General features: G+C 42.4%; 1 protein-coding gene across 14 annotated transcripts in view; it reads left to right on the top strand.

Annotated features, from left to right (window-relative positions):
- Nucleotides 1–18,161, top strand: part of CACNA1C (calcium voltage-gated channel subunit alpha1 C) — a 498,259-nt gene that overhangs the window by 402,135 nt on the left and 77,963 nt on the right. For 13 of the 14 annotated variants that reach the window (XM_074826100.1, XM_074826102.1, XM_074826112.1 and 10 more), the window contains exons 20-29: nucleotides 302–431; nucleotides 4,082–4,141; nucleotides 7,960–8,066; nucleotides 9,555–9,642; nucleotides 10,793–10,900; nucleotides 11,608–11,660; nucleotides 11,767–11,913; nucleotides 12,806–13,007; nucleotides 13,461–13,619; nucleotides 16,519–16,629. In XM_074826100.1, the coding sequence (XP_074682201.1) occupies nucleotides 302–431; nucleotides 4,082–4,141; nucleotides 7,960–8,066; nucleotides 9,555–9,642; nucleotides 10,793–10,900; nucleotides 11,608–11,660; nucleotides 11,767–11,913; nucleotides 12,806–13,007; nucleotides 13,461–13,619; nucleotides 16,519–16,629 (1,165 nt within the window). Of the gene's footprint in view, nucleotides 1–301; nucleotides 432–4,081; nucleotides 4,142–4,277; nucleotides 4,338–7,959; nucleotides 8,067–9,554; nucleotides 9,643–10,792; nucleotides 10,901–11,607; nucleotides 11,661–11,766; nucleotides 11,914–12,805; nucleotides 13,008–13,460; nucleotides 13,620–16,518; nucleotides 16,630–18,161 lie in introns of all 14 variants that reach the window. The other variant, XM_074826113.1, reaches the window with a different exon arrangement.

Below are 18,161 nucleotides of genomic sequence, written 5' to 3'. Positions count from 1 at the left end.
CTCTGTCAGGAGGGAGTGACTGTCTCCATTCACGCACCGAGCGTGAGTCCTGCAGGCAGTCGATCACTCAATCACTCGGTGTGCATTACTGCACGACATGGAGAGCCAAGGCTGCCCAGCACCCAGCAGGGCTAGGCATGGATGCCTGGGCCCATCATTCTCCCTGCCGCTGGGGCAGAGGGAAGCTGCTCTGCAGAACGATCCTCCAGGACCAGTCCTGCTGGCAAAAGAGAAAGGGGGAATGTTTCCCAGGTCCTCCAGTTCTCTGGGAGATAAAGTTGTGCCTCTCTCTCTCTTGCAGGTTTCGTGTCCACTGCCATCGAATCGTTAATGATAACATTTTCACCAACCTGATCCTATTTTTCATCTTGCTCAGCAGCATCTCCCTGGCAGCTGAGGACCCTGTCCGACACCTCTCCTTTAGGAACCAAGTATGCTTCCCATCCTCCTTCCCTCACTGTGTATTTAAAGTGTGGTACAAGCAGATCGTGAGTTGAAGCCAGGAAAGACAGAAAAGACTGCATCAGAGGCTTTGGGAGTGACTCTCTTCCCTGATTTGTGCCTTTTGTAGGCTGCGTGTGAAATCATTGAGTTTTGCAGATAACATGAGTCAGTGCAGAATTTGGCCTCTACTTCATTTCAGAAGCATGTGTAGGGGAAGGAAGGACAGGAGGATGAAGCAAAATTATTGTTCCCTGGGATTAAGGCATTAGAAAGGGGCTGTAGAAACATTGATTGGGATACAGCTAATTCTTATTTTGGGGGGTTGCAAGGTCCCTTTGGAACATTTGATCTCCTGCCACATCCTTTCTTTTTGAACTAAAAAGCCCGGAGCCTGATTTTCACTTTATTCACACTGGTGTAAATCAGGAGTAACATTGCTGAGTTTGATGCAGTCACTCTGGGGGAAATTGGTGTCATCAAGGTTAGAATCAGACTATTTGAACACAAGCTGCAAAGCTATCATTAAATTTGAGATAATCTTCAGAAAATATGCTGTGCTCTTCTCCTCACCAGCCTGGGGGAAGGAGAGGCAGGCATTTAGCATGGAGATACATTCTCACCTTCTTTCCTGACCATTCTTATTAGCCTTTTGAAACATTCAGTGCTCCCTTAACTTTACCAGTGGTTGTTTCCATTAATCTGGGGTCACTGTAGAAATCAGAAGTCAGCAGTCATATGTGAGACTTCTGATCTCTGCTGCCTGCAGTGGCATTTTGGTGCCTTTATGCTGCAAGAGCTTTCTAGGCTTAGAGAGCAGGACAATATTTTTTGCTGTTTAATAATGAAACCTTAATTTAACACTCATTGTTCTACCTCCCTGAATTATCCTGGCCTCAGCATGCATTTAAACACATATGTGCATGCAGAGAAGGTGTTAATGGAGGTTTATTCCTGAGCTTATTTTAGAGCCACTTTGGATTTTGTCCTGAAGGAGGGTACTAAATAATACAGTCAAACCTGTGCCACCAGTGACCCACTCGTGCACAGCTGAGTGTGCCCACCATGTAGGGATAAATGTATGTCAATATGTATTAGTGCTGCAGCATGATGTCAGTTGGCATATGGGCTTCTGACATGCCACAGAAAGCTGCCGCAGAATCTGTAGCAGAGAGATTTAAGTGAGAAAAAAAGTAGTCAAAGCTGATTGCCGTGGATAAAAGAGCTGAAGGTTTGGAGCCAAGTGTTGTCTTGTGTATTTGAAGCCATTGATGTTGCATGAAAATCTGTGTTTAATTTTTCCAGGTACAGATGTTTAAAATGTATCATACAAGGGGACACTGACAAGGTGTTTGGGTTGCAAATGTGGTCTGCCTTTCCGCTTTGACAGTAGAACAGTAAGATTGTGTCCTGCCCTGTGCCCACACAGAGGCCTGGGAGGGAAAGCAAGCAAGCAAGCTGAAAGTCAACTAACTGCCTCTGCCTTCACTCTGGGACAACATAATCAGGCATTAGCCTGTGCACAATGACTCATGCAGACTAGTGCTGCTGTTGACACAAACTGTCCCAGAGCAGGGAGACAGGAACAGAGAACCCAGCAAAGGCTAGCGAAAGGCTTGGACACTGCTTCCATCCTGGGGTGGGCTAGTGGCTGCATCTTTCTTGTGTAACACAGGGCTCAGACAGCAAGTTTTTGGAAGTGCCTCCCCAGTCTGATCAGCCTTTAAAGCTCAAGCAAGTCCTAAGACTTTGTGTGCTCACAATATTCTCCTATTTGCACCTTGGAAAGGTGCTCATTCATTTTAATATATTCTAAAGTAAATTCATATTTAGATATTAATAAATATGCCTGCTGATAAATGGCACTGCCTGCATGGGTGGAGCAGTGATCATTTTCATTAGGCATGATTTCATCTGTAAGGGACATCTTTACTAGCTGCTTTGGGGCCAGGTTCTAGCTGCTTTGCAGTGCTCTGGTGATGTAAAGCAGCTGCAGGTACAGCTTAATCATTCACTTTAATCAAGTTTATGGCTGCTTTACATTGGTGGAGTCATGCAAAGCAACCTGAGATTACCCATGAATCTGGCCCATTGATTATAAAATTTTTCTATTGATATAATAACCAAATGTCAGGACCTACAAGGCAGCAAGGCAAGTGGACATTTCCAGTTATAATGTGTGTAAATTAATATAGGGTGCAATTGAGATCTGTCCATCCTTGAAATGGCCCTTTTAAAATTCTCTAAGTTACAAAAATTGATAGAGCCCAAGACAGCCTTGAAGAAGTGAGAACAACTTGGGGTCAAAAATTGAGCAGTGACCTGAAGAATTTTAAGTTATACAGTAGTAGTAAGTGATACATCCCCTCATTTGACATTTAGTGTCTGCAAATTAGTCCAGATTCAGATCATGCTTAAATAGTGCAATCTAAAATAACCCTGTAATTTGCAGTAGCTACCCCACTTCCCATGGCATACCAAGCTGTAAGAATCTAGCCACTTATAAATCTGAGTTAGGGTACAGGCATTGAGATACAATAAACACCTGTGGGATGGGAAAAGGCAGTTTACTGCTGTATGTGTATTAGTGTTTCAGTAGTAAAGGTTTAAATTTCACAAATTATCAGTTTTCTACAGCTTCCATATATTGGCCTTCTGGTTTAGAACTTGGTTATGGTAAAACAACAGTAATCCAAGGGCATGATACTTTAGAGTTTCACCATTTGTAGTGTGGATAACACTGAAATGGCTTGAGATATTGGAATACATTTGAAACAGAGTTTCATTCTGGTCCCATTAGTCAATGAGAAAGTTCCCATTTGCATTTGTGGGATGTCAATTGATCAGCAGTGAAAGACATTTCTGTCCTTGATGCTGTTACTTTGAAAATCACTTTACACTTCCAGACTTGCTGTTGCCTTCTGTGACACCCTAGGGCCACTTTTTATGGTCTGCTATGCATGCCACCAGTATCCCCATCACCAGGTCTAAGTTCATGGGAATGATGAGTGTTTAGCTTGCCCATTATCCAGGATGCCAATAGAAAGATGCAAGATCTAAGCTAGGCACCTGTAGCACACGACCAGATTATGGTTGCAATACAAGAGCTGGGATTCTGTTCAATTGGCAGAGGCTTTGTTATTCATCCTAATACAGGGCAAATCAGGATAGAGGGGGAAAAATAGCTGGAGCATGAATTTGCAGTTTGCTTTTCTTCTTTGTGAGAGTCACAGAACAAGCCTGAATGGAAGTTAATAAGAAGGAATCTCATGTTTTCCACTGAGAGACCAGACATCCTTGTATTCTCGGTTTGGAAGTCTATTTGGGAAAACCCTTGAATCGTCTGTTCCTTATCAGATTTTAAAAAGAAAAAAAATTCATACAACAACAACCAAAAAGTTATTTTGTCTCTAGAGCCCTCATGGGATTGTAACTCAGATTTCATGTAATGTGCTTTTTGTCCACTGTGCCAGGACCTTCACTGCATTCAACAGGACGTTGTTACAGAACCGTTTCCTATATAGTCCTCCTTGTTCCCTTGTTAAAAGGCATATGTATTTGATTTTGAACTGTGATTTCCCATTCAAGTGATCAGTCACTGATCTACCCTTCCCACTCCTATTCCCTTTTGTTTTTACAGATTCTCTTTTATTTTGATATAGTTTTTACTGTCATTTTCACCATTGAAATTGCTCTGAAGGTAAAGTGCCCATCTTCTCTGCCATTACTTGTTCACAATCTTACTAGTTTTCTGCCACTATCTGTTGCTAACACACACGCCTGTTTGTTCCTGGGTCACGCTCAGTACCACTAACCCGATTGTGCTTATTTTTCAGATCCTAGGCAATGCAGACTATGTCTTCACTAGTATCTTTACATTAGAAATTATTCTTAAGGTAACCAATCTGAGAAATACTCCCTCCCTCCCTTCCTTCCTTCCTTCCTTCCTTCCTTCCTTCCTTCCTTCCTTCCTTCCTTCCTTCCTTCCTTCCTTCCTTCCTTCCTTCCTTCCTTCCTTCCTTCCTTCCTTCCTTCCTTCCTTCCTTCCTTCCTTCCTCCCTCCCTTCCCTCCCTCCCTCCCTCCCTCCCTCCCTCCCTCCCTCCCTCCCTCCCTCCCTCCCTCCCTCCCTTCTCTCTTTCTTTCTTTCTTTCTATTGCTCTCTTTTTCTTCTTTTTTTTTTAACCCCATTATTATCTCTACACAAAGGATTGTTTATCTTTTGATTTTAATGTTTGGTAGTTGCTTAAAAAGTCTTCTGTGAAATTTTGATATTCAAACTTGTAATGTAGGGCCTATATCAAAATAATGCTTTTTAGGGGAATCACAGTGAAAGGATAGTCCTGTTGTGAAAAGTAAGAGGGGCCAAGAAAAAGGCCATCACCCCATAAATTTCTCTCTCTACCCTGGCCAGTCTTTCAAAACCAGGATTTGTTTCCTTGTTGTGCAAGGAACCCTGAGCACATACGCCTCCTCTTACATATGCTACAACCCAAAGAGAAGGTCTTCAATCTGCACAAGTCATGAGGCCGAGCCAGAGGGCAGCCGATGACTTCTGTAAGGTTACAGGCTGCACAGTCAAGCAGGAGACAGGGAGTGCAGTGCAGAAGCTCACTTTTTAGGTGTGGAGAGGTAACCAAGAGTACAAATCACTGAAACACCAAGGACTGTAGCTGCAAATAAAAATTGCTGCATCTCCTGTTTGAAACCTGGCTTCCCATTTCCCAGGAACATGATCTATACCAAGGGAAACATGCAGGAGACTAGTTTAGCTTGGAAGAAAATAAAAATAAGCTGCCTTGTTCTTAACTCTAATTTTCCCAAATTGGTAAGCTAATAATTTAAATAACAGTAATTGAGCAAAGTTCTGGCTTTCTAAATGCTAGGTTCACTTGGCAGCTGGTTTTTTTCCTCAGCAAGCTAGTTCTGAGTGCTGGCAGGCACTTAGAGTTGCTCAAATCTTGTAGCTCAGGACCCTAATAACAGTATCCATACTGAAAGCTGGCAAGCAGGGTAGCCCCTGCATATTTTTGTAGAGAAATGTGCTTTTTGATATGACTTAAAATCACCAAAGCCATAATGTTCTCCAAGGAGATTCACATATTATGCTTTTGTGCATCTGTGTTTACACAATAAATCTGAACATGCACATACCAAATGGCTGATCAAAAAGGCCTGTCAAAAAAGGAAAACTTTTCAACAGCAACATTTAAAAATAAAACGATAGTTCAAGGCACCTGTTTGAACTTACAGTTACTAATTCTGCCCCCACTGAAGCAAACGGTAACAGTCCTAATGACTTCAGTGGAAGCAGAACTTAACCCATTGGTGTTATTGCTCTGCTTTCACCAGGGGAGTGTGCTGCATAGTGCCTGAGCCTTCCCAATGTCCTCCTGTTAACTTCAGTGGATTTGTGTCAACACCCCTGGATATTTTCTGGGTTCAAGTGGGAGAGGAGAGCAAGGACTACAAATGTTTAAGAAAATCTTCTGTTCTTATGTTAGTTCATGCCTCACAAGTTGCTTGGTTTCTCAGTACATGTTTCTCTGCTGTCTTGCACTGAGCACAATGTTTTGCACAACAGCAAAGTTAGTGTAAATGGTAAGAAACAGAAGACTAAATGGCCATAGGATGTTCAAGGCTGCAGAGAAACAAGCTTCATCTGCCCTTATGTTGCTGATGACACCTGCAAGCCTCACACTGCCATGGTGGAGTCTGGTGAATGTCAGCAAGGTGACCACCAAGTTTTTTTTAATTGGCATCCTAAAGGCTTGTTCAATGCCCTAGATGGAAGACAGACATAGATTATATGCTCTTTGAGAGTCTCTTCTGAGATAACAAAATCTCCCAGCAGACTTGAGAGAACAGTTTGTATAGAACTTAAACTCAGCAGAGCTTCCCCTACTGATTTCAATGGTGTCTACTTACTTTCAAGATTGCCATACAAAATCGAACCAGTAAAGGGCATCTTTACCACCTTTGTTATGGCAAGAATCCCTCCCCACTTCCCCAGTTTAATGTGTCTATAAGTATAAATTCTAAGCCAAGATAAGAGTTTATACTTCCTCCCCTTCTAAGTTCTGTCTGACTGATTGATAGTCAGTTCCCTGATGTCATGGATGTTTGGTGAAAACATAATCTGATATACCATGTGCCCTTCTATCCTCCTATGAATAAAGTTGCCACAGGTAGGCATGGCTGGAAACCACTAGCAGGTATACCATCCTGAGCTATTAGCAGGAGCCAGAAAACTCCAGTTTGAATTTCTAGTTCACATTTCTCAGCTGGGAGTCTGGCTAGAGCTCATAATTGAGGAACAGTCTCATGGTGTCTGCTTCAAGTTACTTTAGACATCTTAGATGAGATACAGAGGACCAGATTTAGAAGCCTGTGTTCCTAACCCAGGTAATGGAGGGACATTAGCAGTTGTGGGGATGGGGTTTCTTCAAAGCAGCTCCGTTAGACTGCTCACTGAGTTTAAGGTAGGTGGTACAAATACCTCCATCACCTCACCCTCTTTAATCGTGCCAGACTCATTTAGTCCTATTCCATAACTGAGCTCAGTCTAGAATTCAAATTCTGAGCTCAGAAGTGTTTAGGTCTGACATGGTGGCTGAGACTCATTTCTGTTTACACTGTAAATCCAGTTCTGGAGCTGTGCCATCCTCCTCAAAGCCAGCAGGTATTCAATATCCCTTCATACCCAGACAGGGCAGAGAGTCCCTTGTAAAATATGTGCATTTTTTCCCTTCCTCTGCTGGGTGATGTTCGTAATGATTACCTCCACAAAGAAACCACTCTGTCTCAAGGAATCTTGCCTTGGGCTTTGTGAGGAAAACCAAGGGGAAAATGCAATTGTTTCTAGAACAAAAATGGAGGAGGCTGGATAGGGATGGGAAAAGGGATACAGGATTGAGCTGAACAGAAGGAGCAAATTGAAGAGAGCAGGAATTCCTCCTGTTGTTTCAGTTCAGCTCTAAAGCATCAAATCCCTGACGGATTCTGTTTTTTCTTTATGGAGGCAAGAGAGCTCAATTGTCCACTGCAGCTGGCCTAAGCATTAAAAAACATTAGAAAATAGCCCTTTTTGGTTTCTTAATTCAATTTAGCTAAAGAGGCCTTTATGTAATACAAGCATCATACTCACAAGTGTCCTCTGCCATTGAAGAAAAAAGGATAAGCATATGATTGCAAAGAGTAGTTTTTGCAAACAGTCGTTCAGCTGCTTTACTGATTCTAAATGTTATGTTCTCTATGCACTCAAAGCGCATATTTTCCTCACTGAACCTACTATTGGCTTTCCCTAGTTAGGTCTTTCATAGTTATCTTACTGTCGTCTTCACTCTCTTTTCTTTCAATGGGGACTTAGATTCTCCTTTGGGGTCTGGGGGTGAATTGTCTGCTATGTTAGAAATACTGCCCCTCCTCAATTATATAGTCTGAGCACAACCAGATGGGTTTGATTTCTGAACAGATGCTAATGGCAAAGTGTGTTTGTGTCTTCATGTGCCTTCCTGCAGATGACCGCATATGGGGCTTTCCTCCATAAGGGCTCCTTCTGCAGAAACTATTTCAACATCTTAGACCTGCTGGTGGTCAGCGTTTCTCTCATCTCCTTTGGGATCCAGTGAGTGAGCTATTTTCAACTTGCTGTTTTTTTGGGACCGTAGGGCTGGGTTGGGAGGTGATACCTCAGCTCATTGTCTTATCTGGGTAAGATTTTTCTCATGAACCTGGAGGTATTTTTCTCAGATGATTCAAGACCATTAAAATTCATCTTCAAGAGGGGAGGTAATAATTGGGAAATGCTAGACTGGTGACCTGGAAGGGGGATCTTCCAGAAAGAGCAAATGGCAACAAGAAACTTGGTCCATTAGGAATCATGATGCTTAGCTTTGTTCCAAGATGTCAGATTCACTGTATCAGTTCAGGACAGTTAAGCGACTTACTGTTCCTTCCTGGAGATCTCATAACCTCTTTGGAAAATGGGGTGATAGTGTTTTGCTACTGCCTAAGATGTTGCGGATCTTGGTCAATGGAAGACCGTCAAGCTCTTGAAGAGCTGTGTGAGAATCTGCAGAGTACTGGTGGCAGTGACAGTTGATCCTGCTTCTATCACGCCACTTTGTGTTGGTTGATCTGTTAATTTGCTTAGTAAGTTTATAGATTTACTTGACTATGTGGAACTCTGTGTCAGGTAGGGCATTTCCTAAGTAGTATCACATCTGATAAGAAATAAGCTCCCAATCATTACTATTACAGGTTAGCAGCTCACTTATGTTCCAGAGCTAAGTAAAGCAGAAGGATTTCTCAGATCCATTCATCTTTCAGTCAAGGTCTTAAGAATGGCACAGTGCTCATTTTGACCTGCTGTTTCTTTCTTACAGACCTAACTAGACTCTTAATATATTAGTAAAAAAACTGTTCCCAGAATCAGTAGGAGGGCCTGATGTCATACAGCATGGAGAAGAATCTCAGTCTTGGAAGATGCAGAGAGCTCTGTTGTAGTAGATATTTGTGCTCAGTATTTAAAATTAAGTACCTAAGTCATCCTAATCAATTCAGTGGGAGTTTCCACATCCTTAAATTTATGTACACACTTAATTGATTTGTGGGATCAGAGGCCAAACACAGTGCAGGATCAAACTCCAAGTGGACAGTATACCTTTAACGCTGGAGTCACCTGGAGTTTCCACTCTTCTATGAATATTTCAGTGGAGTGTTTCTTTGAGCCTTATCTGAAAATGTCTTGTGATGACTACATCTTGGCACAATTTCCATATCATAGATATTTACAGAGTATTTAGCAGCTTGCCCTGCTTAAAAAAATACCCTGCTCATATTTCATTCCCTTCATTAATACAGCAGAGATGGTGAAATTCAGGAGAATGTATACTGAGCCTGCTCAGATCAGGAAGCAAGACCTACAAACATAACATCAGAGACTAGTTTCCTTACCCCTGAAGTGCCATAGCAAAGAGTTGACTCTAACTATCCTAAGCAGTCTAAGGCTGTGTAGGATTTCAAACAAGAAAGAGTGAGTGAAATCTGTCTGCCCTTGCAGCACACCCCTTATACTGCTGTACCTCTCAGACATTCCAATACTTTATTCTAGGTCCAGTGCCATCAATGTGGTGAAGATCCTACGTGTTCTGCGAGTCCTTAGACCGCTGAGGGCCATCAACAGAGCCAAAGGACTAAAGGTTAGAAGAGTCACAATGCATTCTGTAGACTATAAATTCAAGTTATTTCAGGCTACAAGGACTTTTGCAATGGTTCAAGTAGTGTTTCGGCAGAATCACAGAATGGTTGAGTTTGGAAGAGACCTCTGGAGACTGTCTTGTCCAACAACCCTGCTCAAGCAGGGCCACCAAGAGCAGGTTGCCCAGGACCGTGCCCAGATGGCTTTTGAATATGTCCAAGGAAGGAGACACCACAACCTCTCTGGGCAACCTGTTCCAATGCTCAGTCACACCCACAGTAAAAAAGTGTTTCCCAATGTTCAGATGAACCTCCTGTGTTTCAGTTTGTGCCCATTGCCTCTTGTCCTGTCAGTGGCCACCACTGAAAAGAGCCTGTCTCTGCCTCCTCTGCACCATCCCTTCAGGTATTTATATACATTGACAAGATTCTCCCAAGCCTTCTCTTCTCTAGGCTGAACAGTCCAGCTCTCTCAGCCTTACCTCATGGGAGAGACGCTCCAGTCACTTATTCATCTTTGTGGTCCTTTGCTGGACTCTCTCCAGTACGTCCATGGCTCTCTTGTACTGAAGAGTCCAGAACTGGACACAGTACTCCAGGTGTGGCCTCACCAGAGCTGAGTGGAGGGGAAGGGTCACCTCCTTCAACCTGCTAAAAGTACTTTGCCTAATGCAGCCCAGGGTACCATTCGTTGTCTTTGCAGTGAGGGCTCATGTTCAACTTGGTGTCCATCAGCACCCCCAGCTCCTTTTCTGCCAAGCTGCTTTCCAGCTGGGTGGCCCAGCATCACCACTGAGGTTAAATGTTTGCTCAGGTTACAGATGGGTTCACAAGCCTATTTTGACATAGCCTTGCTGTATTAGATAAATTCTTTCCTGTGGACTAGTGGGTGCCCAGCTATGTAAATCAGTGCTGCTGGAAGTTTCAGAGAGCTGAGCTCTGATATCTTCCTATGCCTTTCTGCCTGCTTCTAAGAATATGGTGAAGAATGTAACGAGTTGGTCTTGTCTCTCCTTTCCTGAAACATTACTTAATGGGCAATAGTTAAATGAAATTCTTTTATTTGTATTTTCAGTCTTGGGCTTCTTCCTTAGCCAGAGCAGCTCAGAACAAAGCCTGCAAGTTACTTTTGTTTCTATCTTCCATTTGCAGCATGTGGTCCAGTGTGTGTTTGTCGCCATCCGAACCATCGGAAACATTGTGATTGTCACTACTTTGCTGCAGTTCATGTTTGCCTGCATTGGAGTTCAGTTGTTTAAGGTAAAACCATTGGGCCCATTCATTCATCCATTACACTGGGCTGTATTATGGGGTGGGAAGAAAAATATCATGAAGAAGCCTGAGGAAGGGGAGATGGAGTCTTCTGTGTGGAAGGCAAAACATTTGGGACACCGTCAGTGTTGCCTGTGTTCCTGCTACCGGCAGTTCCCCAGAACTGGACCAGGCATATTCAGAACTCCTGCCCTTCATCTGTAATCATAAGAAAACATCAGTAACCTCAGTAACCTTCTTCTTCCCTAAACAGTTTGTGGCATGACTTAGTGCCAGGGAGGTGAAGGGGGATGTTCTAAATGATTGGACCTTGCAGGCTGTCTACCCCCCATCTTGTAGAGGAAGGGGCATGCCAGATAATCACAGGAGGTTATTCATTCACTTCTTTATGTCTGCTTTTGTTTCTTTGCCTTTCACCACCCTTCTGACAACTAGTGTTCTGAAACACTCAGTGGTCATGCACCTCAGGACATACACATAAAAGTACTGTGCATGCAGATGAAAGCCTGTGCTCTGAACTACCCAGATGCAGGTAACTCTCGATCCAGTTTGCTCACATCTACCTGCAAAAGAGCATGTACACATACTCATATTTGGTTAAGCAAGTAGTAAATGCAGTCTCCTTGGTGCATGATCTGCCCTAACCCTTGCACTGTCAGGAAAGGAAGCTTCATTACTCTTTCTTCCTTTTCAAGGGCAAGCTGTATAGCTGCACTGACAGCTCCAAGCAGACAGCAGCAGAATGCAGGTGGGTCTGACCTTTCCTAGATAGCCCCTTTAACTGGCCACTGAACTCAGGGCCTCGTATTGGAAGTGCAGTTCTGCCATGGTCTCTCTCTGCTCTCCATCTACAGAGGGTACTACATTACGTACAAGGATGGTGAGGTCAACCAGCCAATGATACAGCCCCGGAGCTGGGAGAACAGCAAGTTTGACTTTGACAATGTCTTGACTGCCATGATGGCCCTCTTCACTGTCTCAACCTTTGAAGGCTGGCCAGAGTAAGTGCTTTGTGGGCTGGTACAACACTAGCAATGTCCTCATTCATTTCAAAAGAGAAAATTCAAATGCAGAGCATAGTCTTTCCCATTCTAAGTATTTAAATAAGTCTAAAACATCAAATAAAGCAATAGTAGCAGCAGTCATTGCAGTTATTATGTACTTTGTAAATTCCTCAGGGCCTGCAGGAATTACTGTTCCTGTACTTGTAAACAGTGCACAACACCGTCTCTAGCTCTTAAAAAATGATTGCCAGTAGTAGCAGTGATAGCAATATTTGTCACAAATATTATGTATATAAGTGGATATAAAATGCTTGTCAGGCACTTGCCAACATTGCTAGGTGTTACAATTTTCCCGATGGAGCCAGCAGGGCAATATGAAACACAGCAGTTCTGTCTCTGCAGTGGGCAGACCTGGGATGTCTTACCAGCTGTGCTGTCTGTGCCACAGGGGCCGAGGACTCCCACAGCTCCACTCTGTCAGTGTGACATGGGCATGCAAGGTATCAGGGGCCTGTGTCACTGGGTGATGCCAACAGCAGTGTTAACAAATGTTAAAAGTGCTGAGATCCCCTTTTGTCACAAAACTCAGTTCCCAACAACACACTCGCCTGTCTTCTGTTAGCTGAAGGGCATGCTTTTTCTTTAAATTTTAATTGTTCAACTATGAAAGCGTTTCACCCCTGAACAGGTTCAAATGTGTAAAGTTAGTAAGAGCCATGTCTTCTCTTTTGCAAGAGTTGACATTCAGATCAGTACAAGTCTGCACATCTGAGTGAATTAATTTTGATACAGGTAGAAGAAAATCACAAAGTTAAACTTTATAACATCACCTATAAGGCCTCAAGACAGTTGCAGATTTTCTCTGCATTTGGCTCCTGTTTGCTTTCAGGTTGCTGTATAGGTCCATTGATTCCCACATGGAGGATGTGGGACCCATCTATAATCACAGGGTTGAGATCTCCATCTTCTTTATTATCTACATCATCATCATTGCTTTCTTCATGATGAACATCTTCGTTGGTTTCGTCATCGTCACATTTCAGGAACAAGGAGAACAAGAGTACAAGAACTGTGAGCTGGACAAAAACCAGGTAATTTACAACACCTTGTTGCCACTAAAGGTAGAAAATACATTGAGAATAAGCATTTAAGAGAGAGATACATACAGAGAGGAACATGTGAAGATTGCCAACAAGATGAAACACTAAGCTGGCTTTATTGCTATTTTCAGGAGTCAGGTAAAAAAAATCTTGCTGTAAGATTTGCTCAAGGGACAACATTTACTTAAAAATGTGTGCTGTACCATTTGGTTCACTGAGATTAGATGAGCATGACAGCACTGTCTGGCCAAAGTAAATGCATATGGAACTCTTCAACAGGTAGAATATGCACATTCAGATTATGACCTAAAAGAAATTCTTCTACCAAGAATTTTCATTTCAGTAAAAAACTTGAAACACATTGTATTTTTATTATATTTGGAGGTAGCTGACCAACCCTGTATTTTGGTTTTGATTTTTAAATATACCCTGCCTCTTTCACAGCGCCAGTGTGTAGAATATGCCCTGAAAGCCCGGCCCTTGCGGAGATACATCCCTAAAAATCAGTACCAGTACAAAGTTTGGTATGTGGTCAACTCCACCTATTTTGAATACCTGATGTTCGTTCTGATCCTGCTGAACACCATCTGCCTGGCCATGCAAGTAAGTAAGAAAGCAGAAAACCTTACAGGTGATGAATTATTAGATTTTGTTGGGGAAAATGTAGAAATGACCAAGGTTGAGACCTACTTTCACCATGTATTGAGGGAGAGGGACAGGAGCATGATAAAAACAATTGTACCATGTTCGCTCCTGATGACATTTAGTTAAAATGAGGAATCTGCCTCTTGTCCCCTTCCTGATAATATCTGATGTTTTCAGCAATTCTGTTTTAACTCCTTAAAAACAAAGAAATGAAAAAAACCCAACAGTTACATCACAGACCATTTCAGTGTCCACTATAATAACAAGCAACTTCTCAGTTCTGGCTTGTTCTATGAAATGCAGCAATAAGCCCAGAACTGCCACTCACCTGAGATCTGAATTTTAAATCTGGGGCTTTTCTGTGTTAGAAAGTAGAGAGCAAATATTTTGGTAAACAAGGCAATCAAGGAAACTGGGGATAGGGGGTAGGAAGGCCCTAGTTTCTCCTTCATTCTGTGATAAGAACCATAGAAACTGTCTAGGAACAACCTCTAGAGGCCATATTGTCTATCCCATCACCTAAAGGCAGGATCAGCTCCACCTAATGCATTTCTTGATAGGTGTTTGCCTAACTTGCTTCACTACTGATGCTACTGATTGCCTTGCTACCCACTATGCTGTGCATTCATTTTCCTTACTGTGAGAAGGTTTTCCAAACACCTAATGTGAACCCACCAAAAAAACATTTGCAGCTGCATCTACGAGAATAGCAAAGAGATGTAGTAGATTACCATGTGCAGGTGGAACAGCAGTAAAGGGGAAGGAGTCAAAACCTTTACTAAGTAACCAGCTTACAAAAAAGAAGTCTTACATTCATTTCAGTCAGGAAATGGGATCTCATAGACGCAAACTGTTCTGTACATTTCCCCAAGTCTGTATTTCCTGGCTTGTTCCTTCCAGTCTGTCTCTGCCCAAGGCCTCCCTCACCTTCCTTTCATTTTCAGTCAGTCCCAGACTCCACCTGCTAAGCCTATCTCTGCACTCTCAGTTTCCTTGGCCACTCAAGCCCCATTGTCTTCTACACTCTGTTTGCTTAAGAGCTAGTCTACCTGTCACTCTTCTCCCTAAAACCCATCCTTCCTCCTCACCCAGTCAGTGTCAGAACTCTCTTCTCTGGTCTGTGGCCCAGACAGTCCGGATCCCCACTCCTCAAGCAGTCCTTCTCCTCACTACACAGACTCCCAGTTGCAGTTACCCCTCCATGGACTTCCTTTCTAGTCTCTCTCTGACCTTTCCATTTGATCATCTGCTACGCTTTGTTCCCTTCGAGTCCAACTCTCCATGAACTCCTACACCAACTTCCTTTTTGACCATAGTATCCCACCACTACATTTTCCACTGGATCAATCTACTGCCCTAGTCCCAGCGTCCCCTCAAAACTAGCCTCAGTTTCCTATCACTCACTAACAGTCTAAGTCTATATTCACAGTCAATTTTCACCTTATTTTCTCTCACTGTCTCCAGTCCAAACTCACCAGATTTCTTGACCTCCCTACTTTTTCTTCATCTTGTCTAGCTCTTTCCCATCCCCATTGAAAAGGCTTCCCCTGCTGACTTGCCTAAGGTACAAAGAAAGGATTGAGGCAGCATGAGCACAAGAAAGTGCTCTGCTCTCAGCTGAACTATCTACTGCCCTGCTGTCATGAAGCAATAGAGGGGGGCTATTATGATCACTCTGAAACTTTGAAGCATGATCAGTTGCTGTGACAATGGCACACGCCGAGAGCAGGTAGAGCTAGAAGCCATGAGATGTTTGTGAGCCCACAGGCAGGACAGCATCTCTGGAGATTCTAGGAAGTCTATATCCATCTTGAGAAACATACAGTTTTTCAAAAGCTTATACTGTGGCCAGATTTGGGTCAAATGTCATCATGGACAGCAAACACAAAAGCCATATTCCAGTAAAATTCCAGGTTTTTAAAAAGAGTCCTGCAGGTACTAAAGTCTTTCAAGGAAAATGTTACAAAATATTTTGAAAATGCCTCAACAATATATTTTTCCCTGGCCTGGCTTTCAGCTGCAGCTGAACTGTTTTAACTGAAACTCCTTTAAATAAATCACCCTGACCTGATACAGAATATGAAAATTCATCGAGCTGGTTAAAGTTTATCAAAGTTAAGCAACTACAAATGGGTCTTATAGCATGAACTGGAAGATGACCTTAGACCTAAGGCAGTGCAATCAGTCTCAAGTATAATGATCTGGAAATAAGGATATGAAGAGTGAGGTGGCAACATTTGCAGAAGACACTACTTGAATTAATCAATAGAAGACAAAGAGTAACTTCATAAGATCTTAATAAAGTTAAGTGAATGGGCAGCATGATTGCAAATTTAGTTCAGAGTTGACAAATGCAAGATAATGTATATTGGAAAAATATGATCTGAGCTGCTCGTGTACTTTGCAGAATTCTGAATTAAGTGTAATGACTTGGGAATGGTTTAGTATCATGAACAGCTCAGTGAAACCCCTGTTCACTCTGTGATATCAATCAAACAAAAAAGTAATCCAAGCGTTAGGAAAGGGTGAGATAACAAACACAACTGGACACTATCTTGTATCATTATGCAAATTTATAATGAGCCCTCAACTGGAACGATAGGTGTGATTTTGGTAGCCCACACTCAAAAAGATTTTTTTAAAAAGGTAGGAGAACCAGAGCCAGATGGCAAAAAATGGCTAGAGGTATGGAAATGCTTATGTGTGAAGGGAGATGGGAATTCTAAATTGAAAAAATGGAGCGTGCTGGGGGTTTTTAGAGAACCTCAACATAAAGGGAGATCAAGAGGGGCCCTGTGGATTCCTAACTAGCTGATATGTCTGTTCCTCACGCTGCTGCTGGGATGCTATTTTTCAGCACTACGGTCAGAGCTGCATGTTCAAGGAAGCCATGAATATCCTCAACATGCTCTTCACTGGCCTCTTCACTGTTGAGATGGTCCTGAAATTAATCGCCTTCAAACCCAAGGTAGGTGCTATAGGCATAGAGTTTCCTGGCCTCTGTGTGTGTGTGCATGTGTGCGGGGCAGCTGTGAGGAGAAGGAGGAGGTGAAACTTTCTGATCTATTACCCCACCAATAACTGAGCTGGACAGTTGCTCTCTGGATTGGAGTCTCACATATAATTAATAACTTTTTCACTGGAGAGTAGACACACACGCACCAAAAAAAAAAAAAAAAAAGGCAACACTTGTTAATAGAGAAGGTTCCTAGTTCTCTGTTTTCATGAAGTTATAATAATGACACCGTGTTAAGAATATAACATGTTTTCCATTCTGAATGTTATTCTAATACTCCCTCTGACTTTCCTTAAATATCCCATGATTAGTCTCCTGGCCTAAGTGAAGTTAATCAAGCATGACTCACTTGAGTTATGAGCTTTGGGAAAAAAGTGTTTCTTCTGGGTTGGTTACATCTCAATGATGGTTTGGATTCCTTTAGTTTTGAATTTAAGACTTCATTGATAATATTCAGTACTCCAGCAGGTCCTGTCTGAAACTATTGTCCTGTCCATTGGGCCATGGCATTCTCTGCTAGTATAGCTGGGGTATGATTATAACCTACAAGCTCTTCCAAGTAAGTTGGCACAGCTGCTGCAGGACAAGGACAAAGATTCTAACTTCACATACTTTAAGATTACACAAGGCTTTCTTCTTTGGGGTTTAAATTCAGTGGTGGGTCATAAGGGGTGGAATCCAGATACCTAAACTCAGGTACCTCATGCCATTTCATATCTTCAATGATACCTTGACACATGAGGTTGTATTTTTAAGGATACCTTGACACATTGGGGTTGGCAAATACTGTTTGAAGCATTAGATATGACATTGGTAAAGATGAGAACAGTCATGTCTGACAGTCCTGTTTGTCCTTCATGTTAAACATTTAAGGGATCACTGAGGTTAAGAGCTCCTCCCAGCTCTAACCTAACATCTTCCTCATCCTCAGCTCAGAAACTCTGCTCTCCTATTCTACTGAATTCGGTCTTACTTGTTAACTCTGTGTTGTCTTTACTCCCACCTAGTCTCTCTCTCCTTCTTCCACACTTTCTAGGGCTTCTTCTTAGAAGAGTCACAATTCTATTTTTTTCCTGAGCCCAATGTCACTATCCTATCTCAGATGTAGTTCTCTTGAAAGTTAGGAGCATCTTGTGCAGTCTTGGTGAAGGACTGATTTTTTTTTTTTTTTTGTGAGATCTCCAGCACTGTCTTGGGAAATTTAGAAGTATCATCACTTGTTTCAGAAAGGATTGTAATTTTCAGGAGGGATCTACCTTTCACTTTGAGATTTCGCCATGTCTATTAGCAAGCAAATCTTCTGGCACTTTGTAAGAATATTATCTGCATGCTATATACGCACAAATGTATCTCACAGGCTTTCTGATGTTCTTCTGATTTCATGGTTCTACTTTACAGGAGATTCTTAACTTTGAGAAAGATAAGGTTCTCAGCAGGATATGTTTTGAGCATTTAGGACAAAAGTTCAACCCATTCAAATATTG

Source organism: Strix aluco, chromosome 5, assembly GCF_031877795.1.
Source record: "Strix aluco isolate bStrAlu1 chromosome 5, bStrAlu1.hap1, whole genome shotgun sequence".
Classification (NCBI taxonomy): domain Eukaryota; kingdom Metazoa; phylum Chordata; class Aves; order Strigiformes; family Strigidae; genus Strix; species Strix aluco.
This window is presented reverse-complemented; position numbering and strand designations above follow the sequence as displayed.